Here is a 25345-nt window from a genome sequence, read left to right as displayed (position 1 = left end):
TTTTTTTTTTTTTTTTTTTTGAGATGGAGTTTCGCTCCTATTGCCCAGGCTGGAGTACAATGGCGCAATCTCAGCTCATCGCAACCACTGCCTCCCGGGTTCAAGCAATTCTCCTGTCTCAGCTTCCCAAAGCTGGGAGTAGCTGGTATTACAGGCATGTGCCACCACAGCCAGCTAATGTGTATTTTTAGTTTCTCCATGTTGGTCAGGCTGGTCTCGAACTCCCAACCTCAGGTGATCCGCCCACCTCAGCCTCCCAAAGTGCTGGGATTACAGGCGTGAGCCCACTGTGCCCAGCAGCGCTATTATTTAAACAATCAAATAATCTATAAATCATAGCCATTTCATAATCTATTATCTACCTGGGTAGCCATCTTGATTAATATCTCCAATATTTTTTACTGCAATGCCAAACATAGAATCTTTGGTTCCATTTAGACGAATTGGCTTCACATTATTCCATCTGCCTTGCTGGTTCATGTAGACATATACTGCACCTCCAACTTCTCCATCTCTATCAAAATACTGTGGGGCTCCAATAACTATATCTTGCCACCTAAAAACATAATGAGGGGAAAGAGCTGTGAACCAACAGCTAACATACCAGCAACACCAGTCTAGGTACTAAGGATACAAAGAGATATAATAGAAAGGCCCTCAACTCCAGAATTTATGACTCAATTATAATATTTTTAAAAAACCAAGGTAGCCTATAATAAATGCCCCAAGAAAAATACTAAGGGCAAGAACTCAAAGCCAGTTCCTCGGGTTAGAACCATAGTGCAGCAGGACTCCCATTAAGACCTCACTGTTCCACCCCACCCCAACTGACACCAGCAGCCACATGTTTTTTACTTTATCACCAATCCCTATTTTCAACAGGAGCTGATGCTCCATCAGCCCCATATGAAACCACAGAACAGAATCATGCAAGTGTTTTGAGTTAATTTTTTTCAAATTTTAATTCTCATAGACTCATGATCCCAACATGTAAGTAAAAACTGAAAATCAAAAATATAATCCTATACCTTGGGGAGGGATATGAATGTCTGTCTGCTGCCATCATAGAAATGATAAAGATAGGTTGGTAAAAATGTGGCAGTAAAAATATTCTTTACATCAATGAACCTGAAAGGACGACTCTTCTCAAGTCCCATAGAAGCTAGTCAAAGCAGCAATGATTTGCAGCATAATATAACCTGAGGCTTTCTCACCCATCCTTGTTGAGGTCCACCACTGCCACATCATAGCCAAATGAAGAGGCCAGACCTTCTCCATCGAATATGTGCTCAGGGAGGAGATGTGTAGACTTCATGTCTCTCTTTAGCAAAACCACGGCTCCACTGTGATTGGCTCTGGGAGCACCAGATACAAAAGTGATCTCATCTTTAGAAACAATACCTTTCCCTGAGTCCAAAGAAAAACCTAGAAAAACAAAATATATAGAGCCCCTCACATCAATCCATATATTTTAGGCCTATGACATTGGTAACTCCATCATTACCTCTTCCTCTGGCTTCCCACCCCTCTCTCCTCCTGACCTTCCCACCAGCTATCACATTCATAATATGAGTGACAGAGTTCAGATTTGACACAAGGACAAAGTCCTGGGACTAGCTAATTTACTGCTTTCTATGGATATTAAGACTTTTAATGAAAAGCACCTATGTATAACTTGAATTTTGAAGTATTCATACATCTTAAGAATCAATTTGCACCCTATTTTAATATTGGAACTATGGTAAAAGGAGATCAAGCTAGATACTGAATTGTCCAGGAATAATTTGGTTATGTTACATCATATACACAGAGAATATAACCTGACTGGAAGCATAATTGAGTGCATGTTACAGGGTTCTGCTATAATGTAATGACTAGTATTTTTACAGGAATAAAATAAAATTGAAGAAAAAGTAATTAAGCTTGGTAAGAGGCATCAATCTCTTTGGTAATCAGACAAAAACAAATGTTAACATCACTAATACACCATAGATAGCATTTCATTGAGTTGGACCAACTTAGTTCTCAGACACAAACATGCAGACAAAACAATGACTGATGATATATGGTATTTGAGAACCTAGTATAAACAACAGAGGTGAGGAAGTTGTCACTGGTATCAGTTATACACTTGTTCAGAGGGCAGAAAACATTAGGACACCCCCATTATAAATCATCAGGTAGGATGTCAGATTACAAATAACAGATCTGGTGAAAAGCAAACAGAAGTGCCCATATCAAAACCATTCAAATTAAGTAAATGTTTCTATAGAAAGGTGAGGCAGATGCAGAATGTAAGTTCACCCCCTTTATTGGGTTTTACTTATGAAAAGCTTCACCACTACCGTTGCAGTTCTCAAATTGTGAAGTGAATTGAAAAACATGAGCCATCAGATTACAGGGAAATATGGAATCTAGCTCTTACAACCATCTGGCCACAGAGCCCCAACCATCGCATGCTTTTTGTGTATGCTTCAATGGAAACAAAATAGAACATAAAAAGATTTATGCTCTGTATGGATCAAAAAAAAAAATTTTAATGACCACAACCAACTTATTTGTCATCACAGAGGTCACAAACCTAGGTAGCTATTCATCATCACATCAGGGAATGTGTCAGGCTGCTCCCGGGGAGGCCGTGTTTTATAAACAAACTGATCAGGATCTGTATAGGAAACGCTGGTCAAAAACAGCAGGCCTGTACGCATGCACGGGATGGAAGAAATTGAAGAAAAAGTAATTATGCTTGGTAAGAGGCAGGACAGCCACTGCTGTTCTCGCTGGATGAGGAGGCCACCACTGCATCCGGCAAGCTGCTCTCATTGCCAACTTCCAAAACCTCAGGCAGATTGTTTTGTTCCCCTAAACCCTCTGATCTTTTGAAGTGACAGATTCACACACAGCATGGACAAACCAAATGTAACAATATGAATTTGATTTCTTTCTCAGGCATTCGCTTTTGAGGAAATCCATTCTAACAGTGGCAAATGTGTTTGAGAAAAAAAATGCTTCATATTTTCAAATGTTCTGACAGCAAGTAAATTTATAAAATCCACAGCCATCCATCTTAAAGACCAAAGTGTTGGTTTCTTGGCCAGTGCGATTACAATCAAGTATTTTAATCATAAGTAATCCCTAAATAAAACATTCTGAGGCAGGGTCCTGCTCTGTTGCCCAGACTGGAGGGCAGTGGTGCAATCACAGCTTACTGCAACCTCAACCTCCCAGGCTTAAGTGATTCTCCAAACCTCAGCCTCCTGAGTAGCTGGGACTACAGATGTGTACCACCACGCCTGGCTAATATTTTTGTATTTTTAGTAGAGAAGGGGTTTTGCTGCATTGGCCAGACTGGTCTTGAACTCCTGGCCTCAAGTAATCTGCCCACCTCAGCCTCCCAAAGTGTTGGGATTACAGGCGTGAGCCACAAGGCCTGGCCTGAACAACTTCTTAGTGTGTGTTTACTAGCACATTGCTTGAAATTATTCATATATCTATACCTGTTTTTTCCTTTTTTACCTTCCATTCTTCCAGTAATATCCTAACATCTGGGTACGTTTCTCCACTTTTTTTTTTTTTTTTAAACAGGTTACTATTTAGGTTTAGAAGTTTTTTACATTTTTTCCAAAAAATGCACAGTAATTATTCTTTATGTCAACTCATACCAAGAATTAAAGCTTTTAAAAGCCTTTGTGTAATTACCATAATGCACATAAATAACTTAGGACGCCCATTAGTCATGCAAACAAGCCTTAGGATTAAGAATTGGCCCTTAGACACAGTCTAGGTGTCCTGAAAGCCGCTTTAGCAGTACTGTTCAACCTCCACTGGGAAGCTTTTATCCATCTGCGGGGCCCTGTGACATGGGGTCCCAATCCAGAAGCCGGCCCAATCCTTAGAGAACCACAATCACAGACGGAGGACCTGGAGGTCTTGACTTGCCACTTAAGAGTTACTTTATTAAATGCAGTTCTTAAGAGTATCTCTGGAAAGAGGCACTGAGCAAAGATCTCAGCTTACTGTGAACACCCATATGCACATTTTCATGGCTGCATGAATGGCCTGTTTCAGGTTATGGAGGCCGCCATTAGCTCAAGAGACAGACTTCTGAGCAGGAGGGAGGACGGACGATTTTAGGTGATAATAGGTTTCTTCCTCCTTTGAGGGAGCCCCAGTCAGAAGGAAAGGATCCCAGGCATCAGTCGGGTTAACACCTCTAGATCACCAAGCTTATCAAATTCCAGCAAAAGTGGCCACAGGTCCCGGCCCCAGCTGGCCTCTTCTCAGCCTAGAAGTCCAGGGGCCATAGGCCCTGCGAGGGAGTTTCACACAAGGTATCTGAGAAGGTGGGCAAAGGCAGCCATCTGTGCCTGCTCCTACCTAAGTAACTGTTAGCAGGAACAGGAACGAGACTTTCATCATGCTCAGTCTCTCCACCAACTTCATAAGGCCCATCTTCAAAGATGTTCATGTCAAAAAAAGTGTTATTCTTTTGCTCTACACGAACAATCCCTAAAGGAATGAAATGGTAAAAACAACAAAAAAATGAAGATGAAACAAAAGAAAATAAATGGTTCCTAATAAACATCCCCCATGCTATCACTAGTTACAGGAAAAAAAATTTGGAGGAAAAAAAGGAAGGACAGAGATGACTTTTATGGTTGTTAAATATGTTTGTGTAAATTTTTATGGGAAAGAAATTTGTTTGAGTCATTAAAAAAATGTCCCATGCATTTTCATGAACTATCTTTATAATGCCATGAAACTAGATGAAAAACGGAAGGTTTGCTTAGTTAGCAAAATCTACAGAGAACCAATTTTTAAATGACATGAACTTGATATATATATTTTACATTCTCTGTAATCCCACCTCAATTTGTCTTTTTTCTGCAGTGTAAAAGTGAGACATATTGATCTTTTCTTTAGATCACTTTAACCAAGATTTCATCTTTTAAAAATTCTTACAATTAGTAATTTAAAACATAAGATTTCATATAGTAAGCCCAAATCACTATATGGCTTTAAACGGCAACATTTTAGGTCAGGGTTTATAAAGCATGTAAACCATATTTTCCATGAATTAAAATATACATAATTGGTGGGTATTTTTGTTTTGTTTTACTATATATGGCATTTATTCATGCTAAAATAAAACTAAATTCAACATGTTATTTCAGTTAGGTCAAAATAACCTGGGAAATACTGTACATGAAGATTCTGTTGGGGTGGAGGTGGGGGACAAAGGGAAATTACCCTTGAAGATTGCACACAGAGAAAGGTGTTCAAGAGTCATTTAGAACCAGAATTAAAACAAATTGTTGAATGGAAAAGGGACCATTTTCCTAAGTTTTCCTGATGAGTGAAAGTGTTATGTGACTTATATTAATAAATTTCTCAAAAATGGCTTATTTCCCAATCAGATGCAGTTCTCTTCATCATGGATGAGAGTTAGGTTGTCTTTTATGATATAGCATTTTCTATACGTACACAGTCAAATAATGTGGGCCATTTTCCTCTTTACCTCTCCACATCTCCATTTACTCACATCACAATAATCAAACAACTTTTCCTCACATATCTGAAATTATACCTCAAAATTCCCCAATTTGTCTGTAATCTGCCCTTCTAACGTTACTGAATTATTAGCAAAGCAGGCCTTTGAAAATAACACATACAGAGAGAAATGTCCATATTAATACTCTGTTATTAATGTCCATGTTAATACACTGTTATTTGTATATACCATTATTTAATCCTAAGTTTTCAGATCACTAACTTAAAATTAACACTTCTAGCTTCATGAGCCACACAAATATAAAACAGCAAAAAATACTAATATTAATTATTATATTCCTACTGAAAAAAAGTTAACTACCTGAATTAAAGTAAAGTACTGGTAGAGGGGAAAAGAATGTCAACACTAAAACATACATTCCACTATTATTAGCTTTTAAAAATCGTATCATTTAGAGATTTTTAGTATCCTACCCAACTTTTATAATATACAAATGTCTTCTAACATATTTTAGCTCAAAATGTACTAAATCATGGTACTAAATCATATTACAGAAATTAGGGAGACATTCTAATCTCTATTTCTATAAATACAAAGGTCATACCTTTCCAGTTATAAGTACCCGGGGCTCCAAATACAATGTAATGAAAGTCTTTAGTAAAAGTAGCTGCTACACCTTGCTGGCAAGAGCCAAATTTCTCATGGCCTCTCAATCGCCCATCACAAAAGCTCCAATCTCCCCCGTCCATATCATCTTCAATCCTGAGATTCTGGCTCAGGACATAACACCGCCCAAAGATGTCTCGGGATTCCTGCTTCGTGTTAACATGCTGCCTTTTTTCATATCGGTGAGCACATGTCTGCAAGCAGATGGAAGAAAGTAGCCCATTATTGTCTATAAACTTTGTTTTTAAAAAATTACCTATGAATAAAATGGTCAATACAGAGGTTAATTCTAAAGAGGATGATTAAGCATGTCCTCATCTTGGGACTGGATTCCAGACCAGCAAATATTCCCCAAAGTGGCACTAAGGAGACCATCATCAAGGCATACAGAAACTAGAATGTGCCTTATTCTCACGCAGAATAATCCTCCAATCCAAACATTGAATGACAATCTGTATCCATAGGCAATTTATTTGTAAATTTACCTGTCACATAAACAAAGAGAAACACCTTATTTCATTTTCTTAATTCAAATTGGCTTTTAGTGGCTGTATAAACCTTCAGAACATCAGTGTGAAAGTGGGTAATTATGTTCTAGAGAGAAATCATGGACCTGTTTTCATAGGGATCAAACACAGCTAAAACAAAGACATTTCCTTTTCCCCACACTATTTCCTTGTAATCAGTCCTAACTTACACCCTGAGCTCTGAGATTATTTCCCAAAATATGCCTACTTTTAAAAGGCAGAGAGAATTACAAGGCCAGAAGAGATAGAAATAATCTCTATAATTTCTACAGGGTATGAATTGCTACCCTCCATGTAAAGACAGCCTAAAAATATAATATCAAATCAATTTTCCATAAATGTCATTCCTTAAATATCAAAACTCAATGTTCACTAAATTTTTTTTCTCAAAATTCTGTATAAATTTCGTTACAGCAACCAGATTTTGAAGGAAACAAAAAGATCATATTCCAACCAGGAAGGCCTTGCCATGACCATCTAGCCCAATCCACCTAACAAACCCTCTTTTCTTTGCTAGCTCTTCTATTTGAAAAAAACTCAGAATAAATAACGAGGTTAAAACTACCTGGTTATTACTTTCCAAGACCATGCCCTTATTTTTACTAACTTATCTATAAAGCTATAAAATTCCGAGGACAGAAATGATGGTATTAAAAACAAAACAAAACAAAACTAGACATCTAGAGTTTTAGGAATATTTAATAAAGGTTCTTTAATAAGTTATTTAAATCTGAAAGTTCTAAAGAAAAGTAGGTTGTGTGATTGCTTCAAAGTATATCAGGAATCACAGGAGAGATAAGGCTTTGATTACTTTTTTTTTTTTTTTTTTTTTTTTGAGATGGAGTTTTGCTCTTGCAACCTCCGCCTCCCAGGTTCAAGTGATTCTCCTGTCTCAGTCTCCCAAGTAGCTGGGATTACAGGCGCATGCCACTATGCCCAGCCAATTTTTGTATTTTTAGTAGAGATGGGGTTTCATCATATTGGTCAGGCTGGTCTTAAACCCCTGACCTCAGGTGATCCACCCGCCTCGGCCTCACAAAGTGCTGGGATTGCAGGCATGAGCCACCACGCCTAGTCTGATTTCCTTTTGACATCCATTCCTGCTTTAAAGCAATAAGTTCGCTAGAATGTATGCTCCCTGCTTTGTCCCCTGCTGTAAGCCTGGTGCTGGCATGTAACCAGCAGTCCAACATTATAGGATGAACATGTGTCTCTACACTTACCACGACCTTGCCCCCTGGACCTTGGCTCTGGACGGTGACCCCCATCCACTGATCTTCCTTGCTTTCTGACGTGGGGTCAGCTGCAGAAAGGAGCACAGTTAGCCTTCCAAGTGACTGCACGTGCCAGAAACCATCACTGAACAAAAATACAAGCAACTGTTTCCAAATGGCCTTGACTCTGAGTCCAGCTACTCGATAAATTCACTTACTCAATCCAGAAAAATTACTTGTCATCTCAAGGAAACAGAAGTGGTTTTTGGAATCTTTCAAAAATTTGAAACATAAACACTTAGCTCTATATAGTCACCTATTTTGTCCAACAATACCCTTTGCCCTCTCTTGATACCCAGGGTCCTGAATGCAGAAGGTAAATGAAACTGTAAAACTAAGGGAGCCCTCCAAAATACATCTCTTAAGGCAACAATGTAAAATCTAGTATTCACAGCTCCAGCTACCATCCAAACTAACACAAAAAATGGGTACTTCTCTATATACTCCCCAATTTTTTTTTTATGTAACAGCATTAAATGTTCTTTTCTTTACTGGAGATGGGAGAAAAAGACTCAGATTTACTTTAGGATCTTGTAGCTGACAATGTATCAATGCCAAACAGGAGAGTTACTGTTAGTCACAGAGAGGGGGACCACAAACACCACCAGATGCTCATTTCGGTGTCAATTTAAACCCACTGTGTGACCTATATGCAAATTTTTGCACTCCTCCATGAGTAGCAATACAGACACAAGTTTTAATCTTGAATCATTACAAAAATATGAAACTAAACAACTTCAGACAGAAGGAAAAATGCTAAAATGTTAAAAAATAAGTCTAGATACTGAGATTGCCAGTGGGTTTTTTTATTCTTCACAGGTCTGTGTATTTTACCAGTTTCTTAAAATTAACACATATTATTTTCTAATAAAAGAACACATGTTATTTCTTTTCTTTTCTTGAGATGGTATCTTGCTGTGTCACCCAGGCTGGAGTGCAGTGGCACGATTTTGGCTCACTGCAGCCTCTGCCTCCCAGGTTCAAACAATTCTCATGCCTCAGCCTCCTAAGTAGCTAGGACTACAGGCGTGCACCACCATGCCCAGCTAATTTTTGTATTTTTAGTAGAGATGGGGCTTCACCATGTTGGCCAGGCTGGTCTTCAACTCCTGACCTCAAATGATCCACCCAACTCGGCCTCCCAAAATGCTAGGATTACAGGTGTGAGCCATGGCCACCTGGCCAATAAATGTTATTTCTAAAAGATGAAGAAGCAAGAGAAGAACATAAACACGAATCTGCAAATCTACTTAGACTGAACATATCATATGAGGTTTGGCTAGAGCTTCTCAGTACACTAATTGCTCTGCTCAACCTACAAGAAGCCAGGTACACTGGATTTCAACATGCCTACCTCATGATATCTTCTACCTATCCAGAGCCCTTAACAAAACAAGTCTCTATCTGAGACAGTAGGGAAAACTTTATCTCTGTTAGCCAGCTCTCATTCCAAAGGGGTCTGATATTTAAAACTGTCTTTCTCCCAAATATTTTAACAGCATGTGAGAACTTTTGGCTGATGAATACAAGATACGCTCATTCATTCTCTTCATTGCTATGAAATCAGTTTTTCCACAACCTCCTGCAGAACCTCAACACATCACTAGGTGGCAACATCCCTACACCATATCGGTTTAGAAACCACCGTTAGGAGGAGCAGCAAAACACGCGGCATCCCAGTATGATTTTTCTAAATAAAGTAAGTAAATATTTTCAGGGCAAATAAAAAACAGTCAAGTCTGATGCAATTAAAAGAGGTCCTCTCTACAAGAATAAACGTTAGTCCCCACTCTCCTCCCTCATGGCAACAGTACAGGCAAGCTGCCGGAATGAAGGCTGAGTGAGGGAAAGGAACGCACCATCGTTATCAAATTCAATCCGCGTGCATGGCCCCCGGGCGGTGATGTCGCAGCTGTACAGCCCTCCCGTCCTGTTGGCTCTCTGCAGTGGAAGCGCTTCTGCCCGCGGGGCCCCCACGAGCAACCTGTTGATGAAATAAACAATTTGGAGATTTGAATTTAATATACATTTAACATTTAAATCAGTCAGAACTAGGAGATAGTGGGATTATTCTTTGTCTAGGTAGGAGTCCACTAATTCTTCAACAGCTTAGGCAGCGAGTGAGAACAAATGTAGAGTCCTGTGGCTGGTTCATGCAAAACGCACAAACACAACTAAACGGGAAGCCAAAGAGGGGATACCGAAACGAGGAAAATAGGCCTGTCTCTCACAGTATGAGCATTTCTTGCTGGGTATGATCTGGTGTTTAAAAGACACCCTCTTCATAGACTACAACCTCTAAGCCCCTATGATGCCAGGGATATCATATGAAACTCAAGAAACCAAATAAATACCTGTGACAATGGAAGGAAAAAATGGCCACACTAAATGTAATAAGCAATAATATGTCAGTTTCTAACACTGTGCCTTCCTGAGGTAGTTTTCAAGGGTAATTCTGCCCATATCTTAGATTTTCAGTTTATATACTGATTGAGAGAACCTAACTTAGGTAAGTAAGATACAACTCGACTGAATTATTCACTTGCAGCCTTGGCCTCTTTCCAATTCTTTTTTTTTTCCCCTCCAGTTTTAATAGGGTAGAATGGACAAATAAAAAGCAGATATATTTGAGGTGTACAAGTTGATGTTTGTTCTTCCAAGTCAGTTCTTACTTCTTTGCACTTTTGTCACATTACAAGAGTTCGTCCTCTCTCATCCTATCAGTCTCCCACAAAGGATTCAGGGACAACTGGTGTAGCTCCACTTATGTACTAGGCACTGTAATATTCCTTCTTCTCCCCAACCGAGTGTTTTTATCTCCTATAAGGAGGCCCCCAATCCAAATCCACAGTCCTTAAAATTTCACCATCCCGCAGCTGGACAGGCTCTTTAGAGATCCAACGACCTTGTTGCTAGGTCTCTTTTGCTAACAGCTTTACTCACCATCAGGTTTACAGTCTTTGAGGCCTGGCTGACTCATGGAACAACTAGGACAAGAAACAAAGACAAAGAACACACACCTGACTGGACAGAGATAAACCAAGAGCTGAGAGTTTTGGAAACAAGGCTGGAGCTGAGGAAAAGGACTGGGAACACGAACCTGTACAAACAACAAACTCTTACAACAGAAAACAAGCCACTCCTGGCCGTCAAGAAACCCACAAATCTCAGAAGCAAAAGCAAAACAAATGAAAATACAAACCAAATAATCTCTATTACCTTCATGCCTGTTGGGTCCCAATAAAGGAATCATTCCAATAAAGGATTAACATTTTTTAAACCAATATCATGCAGCAGGTGCCACAGGAGGCAAGTGTACCTGGAAAGCAGGGAAGGGGGCCAGAAGATGCCCAGACAGAGAAGGATGGGTGGCTCATGGAGAACACATAGCCCCAGCACTGTCCTTCCTCCCAGATCCCTGGACAGTCACAGCCCCCACCTCCAAACCCACCCTACATTTGAAGGAACAAAACAGCGCACACCAAGGTACAGAACTGACACACAGACTTAAATTAGGAACTGGAGCAGTGTCCTTGGTGCCTGAACCTTCTTGACAGAGGACAGAGGCAAGGCCAGGGCCACAGGGGTCCCTACAGGTCTGCTCCACACCTATTCCAGTGATGTCCCTGATCCCAGGAATGCCAACAAACAAGTACCTGGGAGGTGAACTGGCCTAGACTGTAAGGTGAATGTGTTCAATTACTGTACTTGGCAGATGTCAGAGGTGGAGTCATGTGGTGGGCGCTGGAAGGGATAAGTGGGGTGCCAGGATCAGAGGCCCAGAACCCCAGGACTTTCACACTGGAAGCCTCTGAGAGAGACCAGTCCTCCAATTTTACAGATAAACAGAGGCCTTGAGGAGCTTAATTACTCATCCCCCAAGATCTCACAGCTAGTGGGTGGCCATGACAAAAATTATCTTGGTGCAATATTGTCTCCATTTCTTTACAAAGCTGCTTAGGAAGTAAAACCGGGATTTCAAGTTTACAACCTAGTTGAAAGGGCAAAACTTACACAAATAAAACATCACAACCAAAACTGTTCTGTATGCTGATAAAGTTAAGATAATAGAGACAAGTAGAGGGAAGGAAGAAAAGCATTATTGCAGTTGGGTGGAGTGAAGGCTGGGTAAGAGATTTCCTGTAAAGGTAACCACTGGCAAAGAGAAGCCTAGAAAAAGCAGCACAGGAGTCTCAGTGTCTTAACTGTGTGTCTTCCTAACCACTTCCTCTTCTCACCCACACCCAAGGTGGCTACTAAGTTACCTAAGGCAGGCACAGGGCTTATTTCCTGTTTATCCCATTCCCACATTCTTTCATCTATTCACTCAACAAACGCTGATTAAGAGCCTCCTGGGATGAATAAGGAATTGCCCCCACCCCTCAATCTCTGGCCTGGGGAAGCCTGATCCGTGAACAGGTCATGAGGTCATGAAACCACAGGGAGCTAAAGGCAATGAGAGGATGGAACAGAGTGCTGTGGGCACCAGCACCTGCTGGAGAGGAAGGGAGGATGTCACTAAGAGATGACAGCGGGGCTGGAGGTGGCCAGGTAAGGAACACAGCATATGCAAAGGCTGCAAGGGAAGGAGCCAGAGAAAAGAGAGAAGAGGGACACAGTGGGGTGACAAGAAGGGGTCGAAGATCAGCAGCCTGGTCAGCAGCGCTAAAGGACGAAGGGTCGGAGACTCTCTGAGCCCCAGGCTTCTGTAGCCTGCTATGTCCTGCAGGGTACAGCTGCTTTTGGGTGTCCTGTGGTTTAAAAAGCTGTGGAGGTTGTCCCATTTACGTGCCCATTACCTCAGAGTGGGTTGGCTTCCCCCAGCCTCTCTGCCACTTGTTCTCCACTCTCTGTAACTAATATGTGTGGGACAAAGAATAGACATTTAACTCGAATTTGTTGGCTGGTTACGGGGGGTGTGGTGACAAAATTTCACAAATGCCCACACCAAGCTCTTGCAGAATTGGTCCTCATGTCTTACATGCGGTGGCTACTGCACATGACAGCAGACCACACGGCAGGATGGGGGCAGCAGGGTGGTTTAGGGAAAAAGGACAACAGATTCGAGAAGAGACCTGCAAACAAGAGAAACGCACCCACAGAGAATAACGTTAGCTGCTGCACCGCCTCTGGGCGAGCTCCGCCTGCACGTGGTCCTGGCACTGTCCTTCCTCCACCTCGGGTGGTCCCGCAGGGGATGGAGGAAGCAGGGGTGTTCCACTGCCCCTCGCAAATCCCCTGGGCGGCCGCGGGAGGAAGAGCCGACGCCCAGCAGCAGAGGGCGCCCCTGCTCCGGTTACACCCGGTCTCCTGGGACCCACCGCGATAAGGTGGCAGAACCCATCATCGAAAGTAAGGTAAAGCTACACCTTGATGAGAGAACACAGTAACCCCCAACCACATTCAGCAACTGGAGGCGCCTTCATCCTCAAGGTAAAGCTGCCCTCCCTGGTTTGGGAAACAAGCAAAGGCTCTTAATTCTGCCTTGAACCAGCCTTAAAGGCAGGAGATCACAGCCCATTAGCTGAGGCTATGCCTAGCAGGAACAATAAATAAGGTAAATAGAGCTGTGTCCAAAAATGACAGCAGAGAACAACCTATCTACTTCCTAATCTAGGTCATTTAGGCTCTGGGTGCTGGTCTAAGATGTTCAGGACATGGTTGGCTCCTGAGCTAGCAGAGTGGGTACAGGTCCAGGAGGGACAGTCTACACCTAGGAAGACCCTCAGCCCACACAAAATCCAATTCATGCTCAAATTCCAGCTTTCCTCCCTTTCCCTCCAAGGCCCTTAAACGCTAAAAGCTGGGCCCAGGCCACCCAGATGGTTCAGTGTGAAAAGCAGGTACTCTCTGGGCACCACCAGGATGCTCACAGCAACTCCTAGGACCAGGGCAGCTGCAGCACTCATTACTGACCGTCCCAGTACGTATGAAGGAAGAAAGAGCTATGTGACAACTCGACCTTCAGAGCCACAGGGACCAAGGGATATGAGTTAGGGCCTTTGTAGGGAAGTGACAGAAATTAACAGAGCAGAGCCTGAGAGGTCTATTCCCATATCTGGTCAAGGCCAAGCAAAACTAAACAAAGGGCAAGAATCTGGGTGTGAACTAAGATCATTTCAAAACTGGCCAGTGGACAATGACCTCCACTGAATTTTAAAGCTGCACCGAAATAAAAACTGCCTTGGGATTTCAACATATCAGAAACCCACACTTAAAAGGCAAAACTCAAAACCACAATATCATTTTTAAAGATAAGAAATAAACACTGAGATACTAAAATGGAATGTAAAAATCTAACGATATAACAGTAACCGGGAATATGATATAAATTCAGGTCTTTGGAGTCTAATCAGAGCTCTAGGCACAGAGACTCAGGACTCACTATTGTGCTATGAACATGAGGTTATTTCAAAATTCCTCAGTAAGCCACACTCCTGTTTCATATATTCAAGTTCTTCCCCAAAGAGAGATGGTATACTTTTGCATAAATACTTCAAAAGTTCTAAACACTGGGACATTTTAAAACTCCAAGGACAATGGCAGCTTTGCTTCACTGTCTTTGGCAATAATTCATTTCCTCAAGGATTAAAGATTCTGCCCCTAGCTATGCAAGCTGGTCAGAGGAAACATGAAATATTGCACCATTAGAACAAGAGCACTATTATTGCTTAATTTAAAACACAGCCTTCTTAGTTTGTCCAAATTAAGACCTAAAAAGTTAGAAAGTAGCATTACTGTGGCAATTGTGTCACCTCTACATTTAACCCATTTTCAAACTCAGGATTTAATTTTTGCTAAAGTATTAAGTACAAATGATAGGAAATAAAAAATAAAGGACTTAACGGTAGAAAGCAACAGATTCCAAATTCATCCCAAGCCCCACACTCTGGACAAACCTCTTTTCATTCTGGATTTACTTCTCCATAATTCTGGATTATTATATATGTATTGATTTATCAGCTTTAGGCAATAACTTTTGGCCCCATAATATGAAAAGGAAAGAACAAACTGCTTGCCACTTCCCATCCTATGTTTAATAACTAGATTTACTTCCTCTATTTGCTACTCCGAGTTTTAAAGATTTAAACCTCTATTTTCCCTTCAACTTTTGACAAAAACCTTGATTCCCTAGTTAGTGAGACAAAGCTATGAGCACTTGGATTCTTCCTTCCAAACTTTCCTCTTAGTTTCTCCATGTCTTGCTATCTACCAGCTACACCTTTACATTTACAGGACCTATTACTACCACTTACATTTTGCCTTTTAACCACAATTCAGTCATCTATTCTTTTACATAGCCAAATAAATATTATTCAGTGCTGAACCAAACTGTATTTTGATTTTCCTTTTTCTGTCTGGGAGCAGTGTCAGAAGCCCTCGGCCTCAAAGGAAACTGTTTCCTAGCATTAAGGTCAAACAGACTTGCTATTCTTACATTCTATCAATTGCTTTGTGTACTTCACATTTGGACCATGACTCTTGCTTTCTTTGGGCTTTTCTCATTGCCTTTCTTTTTTCTTATATTGTTCACCTTTATCCAAGCCTCAATCTTCTCTAAGCTCCCAAGCCATACCCGCGTTAAATCAGGATCTCGTCTTGGCTCACACCTCCCTTCTCAGAGCTCCTGGACCCTTCTGCAGCAATGTAGACCTGATGCTCTGCCGGGCCTGCTACACAGGATCATGCTGGAACAGCCCTTCATGGCTATCCTGGGGTGACTGGATTTGATCTGGGATCTGATGTTCCCCCTTGTTTGAATTACTTTCTTAAATACTGTCCTAATAGCATATGACAGGTAAACTGAGTGACTCTGCATATACAAACATGTCTTTATGCTGCTCTCGATAGTTTGGGTGTAGAACTCCAGGTTGAAAAACATTTTCTTCAGAACGTTGATGGCACTGCTGTAATTAATTCTAGTATCCAGTGTTGCCAGTGGAAATTCTGGTGTTAGTCTTGATTCTCAAAAGGGTAACTTTTTTTTTTTTTTTTTTTTTTTTTTTTGAGACAGAGTCTCCCTCTGTCGCCCAGGCTGGAGTACAGTGGCATGATCTCGGCCCACTGCAACCTCTGCCTCCCGGGTTCAAGTGCTTCTCATGCCTCAGCCACCCCAGTAGCTGGGATTACAGGCACGCGCCATCACGCCTGGCTAATTTTTGTACTTTTATTAGAGATGGGGTTTTGCCATGTTGACCAGGCTGGTCTTGAACTCCTGGCCTCAAGGCCCCAGCTACCTCAGCCTCCCAAAGTGCATGAACCACCATGCTCCACCGAGGGTGACTTTTACGTTCTCTACTTTACCCAAGGCATTCTGAACAGCATGATGGTAAGCCTATGTGTGACCTCTCTCACTCCGCAGACTTAGGACACGAATTTCCCAGAAACTTCTTTTATTGTGTGTGGATCGTTTCATTTGTATGTTTTCTGTCCTCTTTCTGAAACCTCTGTTAACTAGTCAGGTGGTGAACCTCCTGGGTTAATCTACCCTTTCTCTCATTTTCCCTCCTTCTCTGTGGTTCTGAGATTTTTCAACTGTATTTTCTGCTATTTATACTGAAATTTTTAATTTCAGTAGTCACATTTGCAGTCTTCAAGAGCTCTTTGTTCTGATTGTGCCTTTTACATAACAGATCCTAATCTTATTCTGTGGGTTTAACATGTTCCCAAAATTCTAAGCATTTTGCCTAGAAGTTTTCCTACAGTTCTTTGTGTTCCTGGATTATCTGTTTCTTGTAGTTTTTCTGTTGGTTTACTTCGGCCATTGCTTTTTATGCTGCTAGCTCTCATCACATGCCTGATAATCCCTGTTCTCTTTTGTTTTGAATGTTGTATAAAAAGGTCCATTTCTGGCTTGCTCTCACCCTGAGCAGGAATTCTGAAAGGGGGTCCTGGGTAGGGCTGCTGACTCCAGGGATTCGCTTTAGGCTGAGTGGGTAGCCAGCTAGTTATCAGACCGCAAATCACTCTTCAAATGCCAGACTGAGGACAGCTTAATTCTTGGGTCCCAATATTCACACTAGAAGCCCTAGTTTGGGGGAATTTTTTTTATTTTTAGTGTCATGACTTGGCCTAATATACTTTTATAAAGAATTCATTCTCGGCCGGGTGCGGTGGCTCACGCCTGTAATCCCAGCTATCCGGGAAGCTGAGACATAAGCATTGCTTGCACCCCGGAAATGGAGGTTTCAGGAGCCAAGATTGTACGACTGCACTCCAGCCTGAGTGACAGAGAAAGACTGTCTCAAAAGAAAAAAAAAAAGAATTTATTCTTTATTTTTGTGCATTGTAATCAATTTAAGCTTTGTAAAACACGTACATGTCAACATTCCCCTATCTGCCTGCCCCCAGAAGTGCTATGGGTTTGGTATTTTCCCCACAGCCAGGGTGTTAAGTGCCAGCAGCCCCTACTCCAGACAGAGGTAGGGAACGATGGAATCACCTGGTCTCCGTGGACCCGTGTGGTCCTTCACTTCCAGACCCACTCCTCTCTCCTGGTCCCTGCTTTACCTGATCACTCTTGGTTGGGGGTCAGGGGAGGGGCACATGATGAACTCTAAGACTTGGCTCCTTCCCCTGCTAAGGTCATAAGCCCAGACCTCATCTGCTTTCTGCTTCTTCATAATCTCTAAACTATTAGGGAGCCTTGAGGAGCCAGGAAGCAAACCCATATACCTAGTTTGCCATCTGGAACCACAAGTCAAAATACAATCATTTCTTGCAGGCATCAGATTTTCATCCCAGCCTAGTTTCCCCCACAGTTTGAAGGGGGATGCTTTTCCCCAGCTGTTACCACAACGTCTCTCTTATCGTGACTACCACTCCTCACATATTGTGTATGCCTAAATAAAAGAATATAATGGGGAAAAACATTCCAAACTTTTTTTTGGCTAACATGTATATTGAAGCTTTATGAATGCAGATGGAAGTCAACTGACATTTGATCGTTTAAATTTATACAAACATTTAAAGTCACACATACTAAACATTCACTTAATAATCTTATTTGTATTTCATCAAGCAATTTTAATCAAACTGTTTCTTTGACATTACTTCATCAGAGAGCAATGCCTAACCCAGTTTTCTAGAACATTTCCAGGATGTTTTGAAGTTTGTAACATCCAGTACTTGCAATTATGATGCTAAATCCTGAGGAATGAGTACTGAATGTGAGCTAAATTTCTTTGCCTCTTTTTTTTTTTGGAGACAGACTCTTGCTCTGTCACCCAGGCTGAAGTGCAGTGGTGTGATCTCAGCTCACTGCAACCTCCACCTCCCAGGTTCAATCGATTCTCTTGCTTCAGCCCCCTGAGTAGCTGGGACTACAGGTGCCCGCCACCATGCCTGGCTAATTTTTGTATTTTTAGTAGAAATAGGGTTTCACCATGTTGGCCAGGCTGGTCTCGAACTCCTGACCTCAAGTGATCTGCCCACCTCAACCTCCCAAAGTGCTAAGATTATAGGTGTGAGCCACCACAGTGGCCTGCCTCCTTCTTTAAATTATTCATTTTTATTTAAAACCAAAGTTAACCTCTATCAGCATCCCCAACTAAAATGGATTGAGGTCCTTTTAGATTAGCCAAGGTGTTTAGAACAGATGACTGTGTCATTCCAAAATAAAGTAGTCAGAAGGGCAGCTCTCATAAGAGAACAATTTTGTAACATTCAAATACAAGGGGAATAATTTTGGGGTAAAAAATAAATCTTGCTTTGTATTTGGATTATAAAGAAAACACCAATTCTAGACCCCCTACATCAGAGAGCTATCTATGCTATGGGCATGTATGCTAGCAAGGGCAGCTGGGACAATCCCTCTCTTCCTGGGGGTGCTGAGGCCCTTCCACACACAGGCTACGTTGTACTGAGCCATTTTGGGTCATCAGACCATCCTATGGAATGGAATGGTTAACGCTTCTAGCCTTAGCTAGGCTGGCCATGTGTCCAGGTTTCCCCAGGACAGTCCTGGGTCATACCCGTTGTCTAAAAATTGAACATTCACTCCACTCCCTTTCATTATAAGTGTCCTAGTTTGCAAGATGAATGATATGGTCACCCCAGCCTTGGACAGAAAGCTGGCAAAGAAACCTGACTGATGCAGCAGCTTGAATTCAATAGCACCACGCTTCAAATCTCAACAGTGCAGCTGCATCTGGCCGCATCTGGCCCTGGTATGGTTTCACAGGCACAGGTGAGTTATTTTGGTCTGGGAAGCCATATGGCCAGTCTCCACATGATCAAGATACCTGAGGGTAAGCTCATCTGGTCAAAGCTCACTGGCCTTATAAGAGTCCCTCTCCTTTCCCACAGCTTGACCCTCCAGGTATCCACTGACAGAAGTACTGTCTCTCCTCTGGCTGCAGGGGAAGTGCCTGCTCTCTAACGGCCGGTGATTAACAAGGAATGTCCACACCCTCTACCACTTCCTGGCTGCCCTCAGCAAACCTGGTGGCCTGCCTTGACTGCTCAGTCTTTACTCTCCTCTCTTTAGTTAAGGGTCCCCCCCTTTCCTGCCTTCTCCACCTGGTGAAGAAAAGCAGAGGAGGCATTAAAGCTTGTTTGTGCTTTTACCCAAACCCTGTGCCTCTGCCTCTGTAAACTCTTCTCCCTTTGAACAAGAAATCAATCTACCAGACTAACACCTCATATCAGGCTTTCTAGCCTATATGCATGTTGGTGTGTGTGTACTTTATCTAAAAACTATTTTCCTTATTTTGGTGACTGATTTGGAGATCTAAAAAGACATCTGAGAACTCTGTACTCACAACAAGTTCTATCCAGCAGTAATGAGCTATGCTTCAGCAAATATTATTGTATTCAGTTTGTCCCATTTTATCAGTCCCAAAGAATCATTTCAGAATAACCTGGAAGGAAACTATTTCAGTATATATATGTTTTCCTACAAGTAGTTAAGATAAGGAAGGGACTTTCTTTTTCAGGGAAAAGTCACGGCTATTCACAACTATTTAGCAGCAGTCGCAGTCAGGGTTGGTGTCTGGACGTGAAATTCATACTCAAGCTGGCCCTTCTCCATGGGGCAGGGCTGAGAGGCATCTAGAATGAAACTTGGTGAGGGCACACATCTTACCATTTTCACCCAGGAGTTATCCCAAGCTTTGAGAGCAGGGTCTGGCACGTGGCAGGCCCTCAATAAGTATTTACTGAGCAATATTTACCTGGAGGCATGATTAGTAAGAGCCACTCTTCCACTGCTCTGTGAGCAGCAAAGCAAGCACCAGAGGTCGTCACTGCCAAGTGACTTGGTGGTAACACCCACCTATGCAACGAGATGAGTTGGGTAGGCAGAATGTTTTCTATTGCTGCTTTAACAAATGGCCGCAAACTTAGTGGCTTAAAACACAGTTATTACAATAGCCTTCATCTTATCTTACTATCTCATAGTTCTTAGGGCCACAGGCCAACCCAGGTCTCACTGGGCTGCATTCCTTCCTGAAGGTTCTAGGAGAGGATCTGTTTCCTTGCCCTTTCCAGCTTTTTTTTTAACTTTTATTTTTGGTTCGGGGGTTCACATGCCGGTTTGTTATGCAGGAAAACTCGTGTCACCGGGGTTTGCTGTACAGATTATTTCGTCACTCAGATACTAAGCCTAGTGCCCAACAGGAAAACTTTCCCTGACTCATGGTTCCTTCTTTCATCCGTAAAGCCAGCAGGCGAGCATCTTCAAGTCTCCCTCTTCCACATTACAAGAACCACTGGGCCCATTTGGATAATCCAGGATACTTCCCTGATTTTAACATCAGTTGATGAGCAACCTTGATTCCTTCTGCAACCTAATGCTCCTTTGCCATTTAACCTAATGTAGCAGCAGGTCTGGAGGGTCAGGACATAGGCTTCTTTGTGAATAGCATCCTGCCATCCACAGCAGGAAATCCAAACAGCCTCTTATTCACATTCAGTTGTGCTCAAGACACCAAGAACTCAGATCCTAACAATGGCTTAGGTAAAAGTATTTCAGGTTAAGTATTTCCAAAGGGCACATTCTGGGTTAACCCTCTCCATCACTCTCTACTCTTGAACTGCACTGGGCTTCTTTCACACCCCTCCAACCACCAGCACTCTCCCGGCTCAGGACCTTTGCACAGTTTCTTCTTTCCTCCAGGCATCCTCCCACTCACCCCTTCATGTCTCTGCTTAAAAACCTTCCCCGAGGCAGGTGGATCACGAGGTCAGGAGATCGAGACCATCCTGGCCAACATAGTGAAACCCCATCTCTACTAAAAATACAAAAATCAGGTGGGCATGGTGGCGCGCACCTGTAGTCCTAGCTACTCGGGAGGCTGAGGCAGGAGAATCACTTGAACCCAGGAGGCAGAGGTTGCAGTGAGCCGAGATGGCACCACTGCACTCCAGCCTGGGCAAGAGTGAGACTCCATCTCGAAAAAAAGAAAAAAAAAAAAAAAAAAACACAAAACCTTCCCACTTTCCAGGCTAGTTCAGGTCCCACCCTCTTATCATTTGCCTTTCCTGCACAGCAATGGCCACAGTTAGTGATTATACGACTGTGTGTGAGATCACTTGCTCACTGTCCTTCTCCCTACCCAGAAGGTCAGCTCCGTGGGGGCAGGGGCCACACCTGTCCTCGTCACTGTTGCATCACCTAGCATCCAGCTCAGTGCCTAGCACTTACAGGACATTCAATGGTTATTTGTAATGAACAAGCCAAGTAATTTACACAATTAAAAGACAAACTCCAGTATTAATAATTCCAACATAGCAGACTTAAAACTTTGAGAAACCTTAAACCATTTCTAAAGTAAATCCTCTAAAGGTGGAAGAAAGTAGGGAATATCCCTGTCAATGCCCCTGCCCAGGAAAGTATCTTGGATTATCCAGATGGGCCCCATGCAATCATCCTTCAGCCCAATACCAGTAAGCCACATGCTCCTTCGAAAGCTCTAGTTCTTTTTTTTTTTTTGAGACAGAGTCTCGCTCTGTCACCCAGGCTGGAGTGCAGTGACGCAATCTCTGCTCACTGCAAGCTCCGCCTCCCGGGTTCACACCATTCTCCTGCCTCAGCCTCTCCGAGTAGCTGGGACTACAGGCGCCTGCCACCAAGCCCGGCTAATTTTTTTGTATTTTTAGTAGAGATGGGGTTTCACCGTGGTCTCGATCTCCTGACCTCGTGATCCGCCCGCCTCGGCCTCCCAAAGTGCTGGGATTACAGGCGTGAGCCACCGCGCCCGGCCGAAGGCTCTAGTTCTTAAAAACAAACACAAAAAACCTTTGTATTCCATGTATACTGTGATTTTCTTTTTGAGACAGGGTTTTGCTCTGTTGCCCAGGCTGGAGGGCAGTGCGTAATCATGGCTCACTGCAACCACCTCCTGGGCTCAAGCAATCCTCCCATCTCAGCCCGAGTAGCTGGAACTACAGGCGTGTGTCACCACACCTGGCTAATATTTTGTATTTTTAGTAGAGATGGGCTTTTACGGTGTTGCCCAGGCTGGTCTCGAACTCCTGAGCTTAAGCGATCCTCCTGCCTCGGCCTCCCAAAGTGCTGGGATTACAGGTATAAGCCACTGCGCCCAGCCCTGTACTGTGATTTTTTTAAAAAAAAATTGTGTAAGAGTTAGATTATAATTAACATAGCATTGTTTTAAACAAAAAGTTTTGTCCGCAAATCTTTGAGTAAAAGTGATGCAGAAATGCCAGCTGCCAGGCTGAGAACACGACCTTTCACTCCTCCACTCTTTCATTCAGCACACATTTCCTGAGCTCCTTGCTAAGTGACTGCTCTGCCCTGTGCTGTGACTGGGACCACCACCCCACCTTAACTAGACTTATTAGAGGAGGCAGTCATTCTAATTTCCAGCAATTCCTACTGAGTAATGCATTTGTAAGAGCTGCAAAGGAAACAGCACTCTCAAAATCAAATGCTTACTAACAGCTCAGCCTTACAGCAGTTTACTCCAAATACCCACACCACATTTGGGAAACCAAAGCTAGGGCTGAGGATTTTCAAAAGGCAACTCTAGTTAATGCAAATGCCCTTATCTGTAACTTACCAGGTTACAAATGCCAAAATGAGTCCATTAATATGGGTTTTGAGAGAATGCTTAGGAAACTTCAACTTGGCAGATGAAGCTTGAACTTTGTTTCTAATTTTACACTTGCAGAACTAACAGCACTAGTAATTTTGAATGTTGGTAACTGGTTTTTTGGATTCCCCACATGGCTACTTATAGATGAGAAAATGCAGGAGAATTACCCTACACCTACTGATGGGGTCACCGCCTGGAGCTGGCCCACCAGGATCTGTTTGCACTCCCGCACTGTGCAATGCTGCCCATTCTCCAAAAAGCACGTGCCCAGCCCCCAATCCCCTCTACATCTCAGCCCAAGCATCACCTCCATTAATGAAGCCTGGTCCTTTTCTGCCTCCTGTGTTGCTTTGTTGCTGCTCACACCTTTAGACAAGACTTGCTGCCACTGACTCCCACCAGTCCCTATTCCCTGGAAGAAATCACGGAAGCCCAGCTTGATCTCATTTGAGCTCCTAATTTTACAGAAATAGGGGCAAAGGTTCAAAGGGAGCCTCACAGATTGCATGGTCAACTATGCAGCCTGCATTTAAGGCCTCTGGTAATCAAAGCAATGAACCACCTGTAAAGAACTGGAAGGTTGAGGGAAGCCAGAGAAAGAAAACGGACTACATTCCACCTCTTTCTAAATCAAATTCCAAAACCATATTTCATTACAACATCTACAAGAAATCCCTAAAATGTCAAGTTCCTTCACAATCTTAATAGGTAAAATTACCAAAGTAAAAATGGAGGAAAAGACGATAGAGAAGATAATATACATATCTTTAAGTACCATGTGATTTCAAAAAGAACAGATTTTTGAATCATAAAAGTAGATACCAGAACACTACACCACCACTCCCCTCTGTCCCTCGGATTATTAGGAGTTTGCAGGAGCTCAGAGCAGACAGTGAAAGTGGCCATCTTGAGGCGAAACACAAACAAGGGTCGATCACCAACTTGATTAACGTTAGCAGTGAGAATAAACACCAGGGGCTCCTCTTTACTGCTGGAGCTTCAAATGGTTAACACTAGGAGGGTACCGTGCAGAGAGCCCTTTCTAATTTTTTCTTCCCCTAACTGAAAATGTAGCACTGCCCGTATATTCTGCAAGGTTAGAAACTATCCACTATGATCATTCCTATCTTGCCCCCACGAGAAAAAAAAATTTTTTTTTTTAGGCAGTCTCGTTCTGTCGCCCAGGCTAGAGTGCAGTGGTGTGATCACAGCCCACTGCAACCTCCACCTCCCAGGCTCAAGCAATCTTCCCGCCTCAGCCTCCCTAGTAGCTAGGACTACAGGCACATGCCACTACACCTGGCTAATTTTTCTATTTTTTGTAGAGATGGAGTTTTGCTATGTTGCCCAGCTGGTCTCAAACTCCTGAGCTCAAGCAATTCTCCTGCCTTGGCCTCCCAAAGTGCTGGGATTATAGGCATGAGCCACCACACCTGGCCAACAAATTCAAATTGTGGGCTCACTGCTCTGATTTAAGAGCAGACAGATCTAAGTGTCTCTGTGACTTCCCACATCCAGTTCACTTTTGGCCCTCTAATTCGATTCAGCTGGGAACTAGACCAAACAGTGGGAGGAAGGACAGCAAGGTAGATGGATGTACAAGTCAGTCGATACTTGCCAATTTCTCCTCGAGTTTGCTGGTTGCTCCTTTCTTCCACCAGATCTTAGACCTTTTCCTCATCTCTAGCTGCGTTCTCATCCTGTGGCTGGAAACACCATCCATTCACTGATAACTCTCAAAACACCTCTTTTCAGCCCCAGCCTCTCTCCTGAACTCCATACTCAGATATTCAATTGCCTACTAAACATTTCCACTTAACATCTCATATTTAATACATTCAAAATAGAACTCAGCTTCTCCCCCAGCCAGGCTTGCCATAAACATTCCCTACCTTTTTTTTTTTTTTTGGATAGTCTCGCTCTGTTGCCCAGGCTGAAGTGCAGTGGTGCAATCTTGGCTCACTGCAACCTCTGCTTCCTGAGTTCAAGCAATTCTCCTGCCTCAGCCTCCCGAGTAGCTGGGATTACAGGTGCCCACCACCACACCAGGCTAATTTTTGTATTTTTAGTAGAGAGAGGGTTTCACCATGTTGGCCAGGCTTGTCTTGAACTCCTGACCCTCAACTGATCTACCTGCCTTGCCCTCCCAAAGTGCTGGGATTGCACCACCGTGCCCGGCCTCCTTCCCTATCTTTATTTTAAAATTTTTTTCTTTTGAGACAGAGTCTCGCTCTGTCACCCAGGCTGGAGTGCAGTGGTGCAATCTTAGCTTACTGCAACCTCCGCCTCCCAGGTTGAAGTGATTCT

General features: G+C 42.7%; 1 protein-coding gene and 1 long non-coding RNA gene across 8 annotated transcripts in view; one reads left to right on the top strand and one right to left on the bottom strand.

The window, feature by feature from the left end:
- ITGA6 (integrin subunit alpha 6) overlaps positions 1 to 25345 on the bottom strand; it is a 221759-nt gene that overhangs the window by 30864 nt on the left and 165550 nt on the right. For 6 of the 7 annotated variants that reach the window (XM_063644670.1, XM_055289742.2, XM_063644668.1 and 3 more), the window contains exons 2-7: positions 9839 to 9963; positions 7929 to 8008; positions 6117 to 6372; positions 4378 to 4509; positions 1215 to 1425; positions 363 to 556 (exon numbers count right to left, since the gene is read on the bottom strand). In XM_063644670.1, the coding sequence (XP_063500740.1) occupies positions 363 to 556; positions 1215 to 1425; positions 4378 to 4509; positions 6117 to 6372; positions 7929 to 7973 (838 nt within the window). In that variant the 5' untranslated portion in view covers positions 7974 to 8008; positions 9839 to 9963. Of the gene's footprint in view, positions 1 to 362; positions 557 to 1214; positions 1426 to 2581; positions 2699 to 4377; positions 4510 to 6116; positions 6373 to 7928; positions 8009 to 9838; positions 9964 to 25345 lie in introns of all 7 variants that reach the window. The other variant, XM_055289739.2, reaches the window with a different exon arrangement.
- LOC129488059 (uncharacterized) lies at positions 508 to 12356 on the top strand. The gene is made up of 3 exons (XR_010122167.1): positions 508 to 990; positions 9479 to 9678; positions 10929 to 12356. It is a non-coding gene; the product is annotated as an uncharacterized lncRNA (long non-coding RNA).

The sequence above is a fragment of the Symphalangus syndactylus genome, chromosome 8 (genome assembly GCF_028878055.3).
Source record: "Symphalangus syndactylus isolate Jambi chromosome 8, NHGRI_mSymSyn1-v2.1_pri, whole genome shotgun sequence".
In the NCBI taxonomy this organism is placed as follows: Eukaryota; Metazoa; Chordata; class Mammalia; order Primates; family Hylobatidae; genus Symphalangus; species Symphalangus syndactylus.
The sequence above is the reverse complement of the archived record's forward strand: the minus strand, read 5'-3'. Positions and strand labels throughout refer to the sequence as shown.